This window comes from Ceratotherium simum, chromosome 19 (assembly GCF_057802395.1).
Source record: "Ceratotherium simum simum isolate JZ-2026a chromosome 19, ASM5780239v1, whole genome shotgun sequence".
NCBI classification, from domain to species: domain Eukaryota; kingdom Metazoa; phylum Chordata; class Mammalia; order Perissodactyla; family Rhinocerotidae; genus Ceratotherium; species Ceratotherium simum.
The window spans coordinates 13,998,927-14,012,198 of NC_141918.1; the positions used below are offsets into that span (position 1 = coordinate 13,998,927).

Genomic DNA, 13,272 nt, shown 5'->3' on the forward strand with positions numbered 1-13,272 from the left:
TCATGTCTTCCCTTTTTCGAATCGTGATACTATCCCTTATTTTGAGGACTTAATGTATGAAAGCTGAACAGAAGTTAATACCCTCCAGCTTTAATGTTGCACGGGTCCTGTCATCCTCTCCTTTACTTGAGGGGAAACAAGAGGTCACACCGTCCCTAAGACCTTCTAGAGGTGTGGACCAAGAGGGAGGCCTCAGCCCTCCCCGTAGGCTGGGGAGCCCTCCCCCTGCCAGGAGACTTTACAGCCTGGCAACAACGCCCCCACTAGCTCCACTCCCAGAAGAGCTAAGGCCCCCTGGGAGGATCGTCTGGTTCCACTGCACCTCACGGCAGCTGCACCACTAGAGGGCAGGCTGGTTCACGGATCCCAAAAGACTGACTGCTGTGTGCAGGAGCCGAGGGGGCCTGTGACTCAAGTCTGGAAACCTCAAGGAGGATGCTGCTGTCCACCCACATTCAACAAGCAGTAAAGGCAGTATTCATCTGAATTAAAATGCTTCATTTAAATCACACAAAAAAATTACCTTTTCTTTCAAAGCTTTCCTCTCTGACAAAGCAAACAAGAGCCAGGAACTTTGTCACCTCTTTTAAATAAAGAACTGTTGTATTATTCAGCTTTATAATGGCTGTTGATTCCTTGTCATAGGGAGTTCCTGCTCCATCTTCTTTGAGACTAAATGGGGATAGAAACCAAAACAGATTTGACCATTGAGAAAGGACTATGTAACCCAGCGACGGAGACCAGCTTTAACACACAGAATGACAATCATATGGATAAGGAGTTTACACTTCCAGTGCCTTCAGCAAAAGAGCTCAGAAACACGCAATCACAAGAATGTACACAGTGTATGACAGTCACTTTCCTACTGACACCATGAGCGGCTGTCACGGCAGCTGGGCACCTCTCCAGGCACCTGAGGAACACAGGTGAGGGATGGAGTTAGGTCTTCTCCTCGCCGCAGCCCACAAGGCTTCCTGTGTTCTTGTGACAGAATGACCAGGCTGCTGAAAGCATGGTCTGACGAAAGCCCGAGAAGGGCCAAAGAACAGTTCCAAAGGAAAGAAGCCCAAGGAGACAAGACAGCCAAGTGCTGGACTAGATTCTGGATCAGGGGAAAGAACCACTAAAAGATGGAAATAGGACCATTGGTAAAATTTGAATATGGACTATATTTTAGATAATAGAGTAATGTAGCCATGTTAAACATGCTTAATTTGATAATTAAACCGTGGTCCTGTAAGACAATGTCCTTGTTCTTAAGAGATAGATGCTCAAGCAGCTAGGATCAACGAATCATAACGTCTGGAACTTACTCCCAAATGGTTCAGCAAAAACAAACTAACAATACGTATTAGAAAGAGAGAGAGAGAACAAACATGCAAAATGATAGAAACTGGTGAATCCCAGTGAAAGGTATACAGAAGTTCACTGTGCTATTCTTGCACATTTTCTACAGGTTTGAAATTTTTTCAAAATAAAAAATTAAATAAATATATTGGTCTATTTAAGAAAAGGTGTGGCCTGCAGACACAGATGATTTGGATTTGAATCCCAGCTCTCTCAGTTACTACGTGAGCTTGGCGAGTTGAGTAAATTCTTTGAGCCTCAATTTCCTCCTCTGCATACTAACAGTAATTACTTCAAAGTTTCCTAATGCAATGAAATAATACACATACAGCACTGAGCACAGTGCTGAGAACACATCATACGCACAGTGGATGTTAACTGCTATTATTATTATTACAATTATGGCCTTAATGACCAAAACTGGACCTCTGAAGACACTGATGTAACCAAAGAGTTATATATCCTTTCCTCATAGGCAAAGGAGCATGTCCCTGTACCTTCCCTCTTATGTGAAACTGTCTATACATTTCCTGATTTTTACTTCCCAAATTTATGAATAATCGATCAGAAATCTGACTTAATTGGAATTGTGCTAAACCTTATTAATACAGCATAATAATTCAGCTGGTGCTAAACCTTATCACTTTTGCCGATAAGAGCCAGCATTTACTAAACATTTACTATGTGATGGGCACCATTCTAGTTCTTACCATGCATTACCCATTGTCTGGCATAAGACTCCTCTAAGCTAGCTATTGGGGAACTGAGGCTGGGAGAAAATAAGGTAACTTGGTCTAAGATGATGATGGGGAGGGGCTGGCCCTGTGGCTTAGCAGTTAAGTGCGTGCGCTCCGCTACTGGCGGCCCAGGTTCGGATCCCGGGCGCACACCAATGCACCGCTTCTCCAGCCATGCTGAGGCCGCGTCCCACATACAGCAACTAGAAGGATGTGCAACTATGACATACAACTATCTACTGGGGCTTTGGGGAAAAAAAGGAGGAGGATTGGCAATAGATGTTAGCTCAGGGCCGGTCTTCCTCAGCAAAAAGAGGAGGATTAGTACGGATGTTAGCTCAGGGCTGATCTGCCTCACAAAAAAAAAAAAGATGATGAGGGGGGAGAGCCAGGACCTCAAACTAATCTGACTAACTTCAGAGTTAATGCTTTCAATCTCATAAATATCACAAAGGGGTAGTGTGACAAACCAGAGTAAATGAAAAGTCTGAATTGTAGAGTATTTTTAAGGAAATGTAGGTTTTCAGTTTTGAGAGTATTTTCAACTGGCATGTACATGGCTACTTAAAAGTAAATTGTGAGGGCCGGCCCCATGGCTTAGCGGTTAAGTGCGTGCGCTCCGCTGCTGGCAGCCTGGGTTCGGATCCCAGGCACGCAACACACCACTTCTCCGGCCATGCTGAGGCCGCGTCCCACATACAGCAACTAGAAGGATGTGCAGCTATGACATACAACTATCTACTGGGGCTTTGGGGGAAATAAATAAATAAATAAAATTAAAAAAAAAAAAGTAAATTGTGAAAGTTAGCTTTTCAGAAAAGGATTCAACACTATTACCTACAAAAACATTAAAGAAAAATCTTTAAGAATGTTGGATCTCAGATGTTAAAGATGCTTTAACAGAATTCTTAGCTCTTTGCAGTATTTTTAGCTGTTTTTTAGACTGAATTTCTCTTGCTTATAAGTAATGTTCTGCGAACAATAAGCTGAAACATTAAAATTTTTTACCCAATGAAGAAAGGTGAATTTAAAATTTCCAAGTAAATATAATACTATATAGATACTAAACATTGTTTATTAACAGCATTTAATAACAGGAAAATTCTTAGGTGATAATGTTAAATGAAAAAAAACAGGATATAAAATTATGTATCCAAAGTGATCACATTATCCTAAAAATTACACACAGAAATAAGAATAAAGTATATAAAAATGTTAATAGTGACTATCTCTAGGTGATGAGATTATGGCCTATTTTAATTTTATTCTTTATACTTTCATGCATTTTCTGCAATGAGCATGTATTACTTTCATAATCAGAAAAAAAGGAAACATTGGGCCGGCCCCGTGGCTTAGCAGTTAAGTGCGCGCGCTCCACTGCTGGCGGCCTGGGTTCAATCCCGGGCGCGCAAAGCACCACTTCTCCGGCCATGCTGAGGCCGCGTCCCACATACAGCAACTAGAAGGATGTGCAGCTATGACCGTACAACTATCTACTGGGGCTTTGGGGAAAAAATAAATAAATAAAAATTATAAAAAAAAAAAGAAAAAAGTAAACAATAAACAGAGTAGAAACAAAAAAGAACAAAAAATTATAAGTAGAAATTGGTTGGGTTTTACAACTGCAACAACTATGTTCTACTACTCAAGTTCTCATCTACAAAGCCATAAAACCCAAGAAGATGGAAGGTATTTGAAAGCGTGCACGTGCTTGTGTGTGTAGAGCCGCCCGCCGGAGCAGAATCTCAGCTGAGTTCCAGAGCAGACCCGCCGAGGCACCAGATCACCTGCCTCTAGGACCTGCTGGTCTCCACTGGGCAGCGGAGACCTGGCAGCAAGACCTCCACTCACAGGCTGCCTGCTTCCTCATTCTCCGCCCGCCGCCTGCTGGTTAACCGGGCTGGCTCACTGCTGCTCCAGCAAACAGTCTGAGGAAACCCCAGAACCCATGCCCCGTTTGTGACCCAGACTGGTTCTTACCGAACCAGGTGGGTTCTCAGGAACACTGCACTCCACCACAGAAAAACAACCCGGCGGCAAGGCCCAGCTCCGGCCTCCCAGCCCCTCCCTCCCCGTGTTTGTTTTAGCTGGGTAAGAGTGACTCTGATTAACATAATGCACATGAACAACTTACCACTTATGTCTAATTACCATATGGCAAAATACTGATTATGCATCTCATTGAATATGTGCCAGATTAACGGTGCTGTTCATTGTATTTGATTACCCCGGCACTCTAGACTGTAATCAGGGTACATTCAGCTTCCATGACTCAAGGTCATCCACTTACAGTTTAAAAACAAGAGAGTACCGCAGGGCAGTAATCCTGGGAAATAAGCTCTGTTTCTAAAGCCAGATGGCAGTGTTTATACTAATAATAATAACAATAATAATAACGGCAGCTACATTTATCCAGGGCCTACCAGGGGGAGCCCAGCGATATTTCATCCTCACTACAGTCCTGTGAGGTAAGTATCGCTTTCCCTATTTCATAACGGAAGGGACTGTGTGTGTACCTGTGTGTAACAGAGCTAACAGAGAGAATCTGAACTAGTGGGCAAAGGATCTTCAGCCAGTGGAAGAGAGAAATGGTGAGACTGAGATTCTCACAGAAGCTGAAGGAGGAGGAGGAAGAGGAGGCTGTGTAAGGCAGGTCACAGCCGGTGAGCAAAGAGGAAGATGAAGAAAAGCTTTATCTCACCAATGACTGGATGGGGGTATAAGATGCAATACAACCTGATGTCTGAATAAGACAGGCAAACTAGTTCACACCCATTCACTCCGTACAACACCCATTCAGCAAATTTATAATTATGCGCGATTGTTTCTGTGTCTGGTAACACAATCAGTTTTCCCCACTCCTTGTCTATTTTATATTATTTTAAGGCTACAGGAAGTTCTGTTTTCTAAGAATGTTAAGACCATAGTCACAAACAGGTAATGTTGTTTGCTTAGTTCTATAATTCTCTGCTGCCCACAGTAGAAGACAATCAAAAGTATATTAAAAAAAAAAAACCTAGCAGTTATTTCCTGTAGTAAAGAAGATAACAGAACTGTTGTTAACATGAGATATTTATGCAGAATTCAAGGATCCTATTAGTCTCTCCCAAGTGTAAATGACATTATGATATGATGACAGATTTTTCAGTAGAGGAACCAGGATTCAGTTAGACTTAAGTTCAAATTCTAGTTCCGCCCTTTGTTGACAGTGTGAGCAGGGTTCCAAGCTTAACCACTCTAACTCTCAGCTTCCCCATCTGTAAAATGGGGTTAGAAATTCCCACCTCATGGAATAGTGGAGAATTAGATGATATAATGGATGCAATGAAATTATTAGCATAATTTACTCAGCATTTTCTGTTATTATTATTGCATGTTAAATGGTATATTTATTTATAGATCTCAATCATTTAAAATAAAAGAATTAAAATCAAATAAGTAAATGCAAAATGTCTCAAAGGTTATGAAAGAGAAGTATGGCTCAATCGTAGCCTTCGAGAAGTCTTACTTACCCATAGATACAAGAGATGTCGATGACCACATCGATCATATCACAGCAGAGTTCATAGGTCTGCATATCCACTGGGGTACTATCAGTTGCAATGTAAATTTTACTGACCACGTCAAATAGAAATGCCTTTTCAATTCCAGAATTCTGAAACAAAAAGATGCTGCCTTAAAGTGACAGCTCATTTCAGACCATGTCATGGTTACATAAAATTATACACCATCATCAGTGTAAAATATGAACAAGAAAAAATTAAGTTAATAAAAATTTAGGATGTTCCATTTTATTACAATTTGAACCTCACTGTCAGAAACTTCTTTATAATGGACTTGCATAACAAATGAAAACTGGAATCAATTATCACAAATTATTTACTTTAGGTAAACAAATTGGGCAGTGTTTCCTGACTCTTAGAGATGTTAGGAAAAAAGTCAAGTAAAAACACTAATTTTACTGATTTTAAATTAAAAACTAAATTTTAAAACTCTAAACGAACAAACTCAAAATTGTGCAGTGAGGATAAATGTGAGTACAACCAACAGGTCTGCCTTAATTCTACTTTGCGGAGCCTGCCTAGAGCTGATGGGTTTTAGGAGTCATTCAGCCAGCACATCATTCATAAGGATAAATATACAAAAAATATTCAACAAGGGCCGGCCCTGTGGCTTAGCGGTTAAGTGTGCGCGCTCCGCTGCTGGCGGCCCGGGTTCAGATCCCGGGTACTCACTGAGGCACCGCTTCTCCGGCCATGCTGAGGCCGTGTCCCACATACAGCAATTAGAAGGATGTGCAACTATGACATACAACTACCTGCTGGGGCTTTGGGGGAAAAAATAAATAAATAAAATTAAAAAAAAAAAAATTCAACAACATACATCTTATAGCTAAAACCAACTTTAATGCTCCCTACCTCTGGTAGGACTCTATTAACAGTGAATGATTGCCTACAACTTGAATAAACACTCCAATTATACCAGTGAAGTACAAGAATCCGTTTTAGGAGTTAAATTTTAAAGGACCTAAAACAATATGTAGGAGCAATCTTCAAAAATAATACTTCAGGGCCGGCCCCGTGGCTTGGTGGTTAAGTGCGCGCGCTCCGATGCTGGTGGCCCAGGTTCGGATCCCGGGCGCGCACCGAGGCACCACTTCTCCGTCCATCCTGAGGCCGAGTCCCACGTACAGCAACTAGAAGGATGTGCAGCTATGACATACAACTATCTACTAGAGCTTTGGGGGGAAAAAATAAATAAATAAAATCTTAAAAAAAAAACATTTAAAATAATAATAATAATAATAATACTTCAGTGACCTTGGAATGCTGTAAGAGCAAGCAGAAACAAGATCAATGTTATTCTTAAAGTCTGCACATGACTCTAACAGGATGATATTATTTACTTACGGAGATAAAGATGTTTAGCAAATTCTCCAGGGTGGGGAGTTGTGGAATGAGTTTCTGAACCACTTTGCTAAAAGCTTCAAATATTGAATGATCGTATATGCTTGTCAGATAAAAGCTGAAAGAGGAAACAATATTTCAGTATCTTTTCCCTTTATTAACTGAGGAATAGATTGCTTAGGCCATGTCCTAACACCGATACCCTCCTTCTGTGTCTACTCCAGTTCTCACACACACATTCTAGCCTCCTTCAGAATTCAAAACAACCTTGGTAAAAAATGCACACGTCTTAACAAGCCATTCCTGCCCAACTCCCAAAAAAGCGAGAACTGTGCCCATTCTTGTCTGCTGACTATCTGGACAGGAAAGCTTAAAAGTGCAGCAGGAAATGCCCATACCGGCGGGCTTCCTCACCTCCTGCAGGAGCATCCACACCAGACCATCTTCACACACGCCTCTTAGGTCAGTAACAGTTATATTACTGATACAGAAGCATCTAATCTTTTCATTTTCCAATTTGCAAAATGAAGGATGCAGATACTACTCCACAAAAAATTACAGAGAAGTGGATTTCCTCTGTACTTATTTCTATTCGGATTATTTTTGGAGCACTCCATTACTTATGATTATCGATACTATCATATTTATCAAGAACTATAAACTTCAGCATCGATTAACTCCCTGGATTAGGTTCATGGGTTTTATGTTATGTGTTTTTCACATGGGGAAAGAACCTTAGCTTTGACCATTTGTTAAAAAAAATTTTTTTTAAACCCCCGCTGCCTTTCCCAAAGATTAGAACTAGCACATGCAAAGTCTGCTTTTCCCAAATACTATCCCAATGTCACAAAACAGGGTAAAAAGGTAAATTACTGCCCAAGCCAAACCACTCGTGGTGACTCTGGACCCCAAACTTCCTTTTTTCTGTGACCCCGAGGGGATTCTGTTCTCACCTGAGGTGAATTTTTTCTAATCCAGCATCTGCAAGGTCATCATTTGCCCTCTGGTGAATATCTCTTTGGGTTTCGATTTTGTGGTCATCTGACAGACCATCCACTTTATGAATAAACACCTCGAAGTTGATGTCAGTGTTCACTTTGTAGGCCCTGGTCACCGTGAGGTGCAGCCTGGCCAGGGCTTCCATGTAATCATCCTAGGAACAAAGGCATGCTCCTGTTAGGAGAGGCTGCTTTGCTTCCTGAACCCTTCCAAGCTGCCTTCCACATATACTTTTTTTTTTTTTTTTTTTGGTGAGGAAGATTCACCCTGAGCTAACATCTGTTGCCAATCTCCCTCTTTTTGCTTGAGGAAGATTGTCCCTGAGCTAACACCTGTGCCAATCTTCCTCTATTTTGCATGTGGGATGCCACCACAGCGTGGCTTGATGAGTGGTGTGTAGGTCCGCACCTGGGATACGAAACTATGAACTCTGGGCCGCAGCCAAAGTGGAATGCGGTAACTTAACCACTACGCCACTGGGCCGGCCCCAACACTCTTTTTTTTTTACCAGCTTTATTGAGGTGTGATTGATAAGCAAGCATTGCATATATTTAAGGTGTACAATGTGATGTTTTGACGTATGTACACATTGTGAAATGATCCCCCCAGTCAAGCTAATTAACCTGAACATCACCTCAATTCACAGTGACCATGTTTTTTCTTCCACATACACTCTTAATCTGAAAACCATGTGAGTACAACCCCCAAAAATATTTTGCAAAAGTCCAAATAAAAGCTGCTCTCACAGAATGGAAGATTGAAAACTTAAGTTTTGTTAACAAAGAGATGAAAAAGAAAGGCCAGAAAAATGTAGCTGTAGGCAGTGCTGATTTAGCTGACGATAGTCAGAAGGATCAGAGCTGCAGTTTTATGAACTGAAAATGACCCCTCACCACCCAGGACCTTCCCTGAGATACTACTGCTCCCAGATTTCGAGTGTCTTGGTGAAGTGTGATGAACAGTCAGAGATGAAAACATGATACGGGTCACTGGGAGGATGGGGAAGGAGCCAGGAGGGAAAATGTTAAGCACCACTGGTCTAGAGCAGAGGTCAGCAAACGATGGCCCTCAGGCCAAACTGGGCCACTGCCTGTTGTGTGTAAGTAAAGTTTTATTGAAACACAGCCACAGTCATTGGTTTGCAGATGGTCTATGGCTGCTTTTGTGGTACCGTGGCAGAGCTGAGTGGTTTTCCTCTACGGAAACTCCTCAGAGATAGTACAGCCTGCAAAGCCTAAAATATTTACCATCTGGCCCTTACAGAAAAAGTTTGCTGACCTCTGGTCTAGATTAATTGCCCCAAATAACACAATATTATTTTTTTCTCCTTCCTATAGATGATACTCATATAATAACATAATGAACACCTGTGTCTGCACCTCTCTGTTTAAGAAATCAAACACTGGACACTGAAGCCCTGTGTATTTCTCCCCATCCTCCCAGCCCACCCCTCACTCTACCCTCCACCCTCCAGAGGTAACCACTATCCCAAGTTTAGCATTTCTTCTCACTCATTTCCTTATATATTACTACATACATATGTATCCCTAAACAACATACAAGAATTCATCCACATTGTTTTAAAATTTACAGAAATATCAAGGTGCATGTATATTACAGTTTGCCTTTTTCAGTCAACATAATGTTAGTGAGATTCACGTAGGCTGAAGCACATTACTCTAGTGCATAATTTCTTTTAATGGCTCTATAAAATTTCATTGTATGGATAGTCTATAATTTACCATATATTTGCCTATTGATGGACAGTCAGATGTTTCCAGTTATGTGCTAGTTCAGACACTAACTATATGATAACGTGGACAGTCTCGTGTACACATCTTTGTGCCTGTTTGTGAGTTTTCAGGGCTTACCCAGAAGGTGGACTTGTCAGGTCATAGGAATGAGCACCTTGAACTTGACTACATGTGTAAGAGCACCCCATGCTCCAGACCCTCATCAACACTCAGTGTTGTCAGATCTCTTAACTATTGCCAATTTAAAGTGTGTGAACAGGTCTCGTTTCTATAGCAAAAGAAGGGAAAGGATCTGCAGGACAGAATTTAAAGGACATTTCACCCCCCATTCTGACTCCAAACCTGGATAAATACAGAAAGCCACTAAAACAGGGGGGATGTTTTTGGCATTTGTCTATTCCCCAAACTAAATTAATAAAAATGTATCCCTAGTCTTTAGATAAATCAAAATATTAAAGATACTAATAGGAAACTATGACGAGAGAAAAACAGCAAATGGAGTCTTTCTCATCCTTGACACTCTAAAGACTTGTTTAACATGAAAGACAAATCTTGGACACTGGGCTAGCAGAGTAAGCATTTTGGAAAAATTCCAGATTAATGATTTGCAGCACTTTTTCAATACCTTAAAATATATCATAAAAACTACAGTTATTGGGGCCGGCCCTGTGGCTTGGTGGTTAAGTGCGTGCTCTGCAATGCTGGTGGCCCGGGTTCGGATCCCAGGTGCGCATCAAGGCACCACTTCTACCTCCATCCTGAGGCCGAGTCCCACATACAGCAACTAGAAGGATGTGCAGCTATGACATACAACTATCTACTGGGGCTTTGGGGGGAAAAATAAAATAAATAAAATCTTAAAAAAAAAAAAAAAAAAAAAAAAACTACAGTTATTACTGTACAGTTCCACGTATATGAAACTCTAGAAAAGGCCAATTCATCTATAGCGACAGAAAGCAAATGAGCAGTTGCCTGTGGCTGGGGTTTGGTGGCCGTCTGAGAAAGGACACAAAGGAACCCTTTAGGGTGGTGGAAATATTCTCTACCCTGATTGTGAGGTGGTTACAAGGTGTGTACCTTTGTCAAACTTACTGAATTGTGCACTTAGAATGAGTGCATTTTATTGTATGTAAATCACATCTAAAAAAAGTGTTATTGCCTATGTCTTTAACTGAAGAGGCGAGTTAAGGGGACGTCTGTGAGCAAAACCAGCCAATGCCAAGAGCCTCACACTCTCAGAAGACTGGAAATTGCTGCTCTGACCTCCCCGCCAAGCATGTAAAATGGTCTGATTACCAACACACGGATGAAGTGGTATATAGCTGCCAGGACTAAAAATGACATTAAAAAGAAGAAAATACTTGGTTTATGAGAGCAGAGGGATTGTGAATGATTTTTTTCTACTGTGTTTGTTATTATCTTCTACAACAAATAAAAATAAAGGAAAAATATGCTGCATAGTTTCTATTCCAAAATTAGATCTAGGAATTACAGGCAGGTCACAATCACCCACGTGGGTCAAGCCAACAGACGCTCTATTTTGGATCCCAAGGCACACGTGAAACGGCTTCAGGGGCCGAGGGTGGCCCTCGGGACGTGGTACATTCTGTGGGCTCTGCCAGGGGGCGGGCAGTGTCACTCATTTAGCTCACAGGAAATCACCCTTGATGCTTTCATTCTCTTTTATTTTACAGCATTCTGTGAGGACACATTCTCTCCTTGGTGATGTATTTATCTGGTGATCCTGTGATGGTGAGGAATTCACAAGGAAGAATAAAAATATTAGGTGCCAGACCAGCAGAGCACTGCTTAGAAATAAAGGTGATGACATTCAAGTGCTGCTGGGACACTTCCCTCAAGTTTGGTTTTCATTTCAGTGCTTGTAATCACATCATGTAAAGATTCCCACAAGGCTGATTTTTAGTCTGCTTCCAATAGAAAGTATATCAGACAGACTCTGAAACTGCTTATTTAATCATTCCTGATTTTTAGTAAATAACAGCTCTCAACAATTCTTTTCCTAGCTTTTTAAAAGTGTAACTTAAAAAGATGGATTTCTCCAACATTCTTCTACCATTCTCTGCCCTATAGCTAAAAAAACCCCAACAAACGAAGAAATAAAATAAACCAAAAACACATTTACCAACCCAAATTAAAGGTTCATTTTTTTGTGTTTAGGTAAAATTAAAACGAAATTACAGCTGCAATTTAAAAAGAGGCAAGTGAGGGGCCGGCCCCGTGGCCTAGCGGTTAAGTTCGGTGCATTCTGCTTCCTCGGCCTAGGTTCGGTTCCCAGGCACGGACTACACCATTCGTCTGTCGGTGGCCATGCTGTGGCGGCAACCCACAAACAAAATAGAGGAGGACTGGCATAGACGTTAGCTCAGGGCAAATCTTCCTCAGCAAAAAAAAAAAAAAAAAAAAGAAGAAGAAGAAGACACAAGTATACTTATTTTAGACACATTATAGCAATATTACAAACCCCTGAGAGAGAGTTGCACTGGGAATTTGAATTCCATAAATGCAAAGTGCTACGTAGCCCAATATAGTCTTGAAGTAAGGACTTACTAAGCCACTGTCTTGAAATGATGAGTCATCTAGTTGGAATCTACTTATGCGTAGGTAGCGCTACCACTGCTGCTACCTAATTCAACTACAGAAACAGTGGCCGTGTGACTCAGGGAGAAAACGCCGCTCAGAAGACACAGATGAGTGTGACATCGCTGGAGCCTTGCCTTCCCTGTAGCAGCGTGCACACAACCCGGCTGCTGCTCTCGGGCTCCAGGCTCCCTAATTTATGGTGCTGGCAGATCTGAGGCAGGAAGGCAGGGGAGACTGCCAAGGCCACAGATGGGCGAGAAAACAGGTCAGTACAAGTGGGACAGCCAGGAAAGCAGCAGCTGACAGCAGGCCCTGGACCCGATGCAGATGTCTACAAGCTCGCATTTCTGGACGGGCCATGGGAGGAGAGGCAGTGCTGTTCATGGACCAGGCACTGGAATTGAAAGTCTCCCCCTCCACACCCCACCAAAAAAGGAAGAAAGAAACCCTTCTAACCATATGGCCATGCTCCCACAGCTACACCAGAAGTACATAGTGCAGTCGCTTGGAACTAAAAGGTTTAGTAGAAAATTTCATTATTATATTAAACAGGCACCTAGTTCCGTGAATGAATTTATGGTGCTCTCAGGCACAAGCAGTCTTCTCAGAGAACGGTTTTCCAAGCGTGGGTTCAGAACCATCACTTCTAACAGTCTTCACAGCCCTGCCTCCCTAACACCACTGGGGATCCGGGAAGGGCCGGGATGCTGGGGCATCTGTCTGATTGTAGGTCCACAGTTTCAGGAAAATGGCAAGACCTGGACTTAAGAGTTGGTTTAGCGCATTCCTGTAGCGCATGTTGCCTTTGATTCCCCCACAGCTGCAAAAGAGAGCCCTTGGGAGGGCTTTCAGGCTGGGCCGTGCATCACGGACACTTGCTAAGAGCACTTGGACGGGGGGCAGTTTGAAGAGCGTCAGAGGCCCCAT

General features: G+C 42.0%; 1 protein-coding gene across 3 annotated transcripts in view; it reads right to left on the reverse strand.

Moving 5' to 3' along the window:
* RRAGD (Ras related GTP binding D) overlaps nt 1–13,272 on the reverse strand; it is a 46,947-nt gene that overhangs the window by 10,771 nt on the left and 22,904 nt on the right. For all 3 annotated transcript variants that reach the window (XM_087443880.1, XM_087443879.1, XM_004422117.3), the window contains exons 3-6: nt 7,945–8,144; nt 6,995–7,109; nt 5,597–5,739; nt 524–672 (exon numbers count right to left, since the gene is read on the reverse strand). In XM_087443880.1, coding sequence (XP_087300006.1) covers nt 524–672; nt 5,597–5,739; nt 6,995–7,109; nt 7,945–8,144 — 607 coding nt within the window. The remainder of the gene's footprint in view (nt 1–523; nt 673–5,596; nt 5,740–6,994; nt 7,110–7,944; nt 8,145–13,272) is intronic.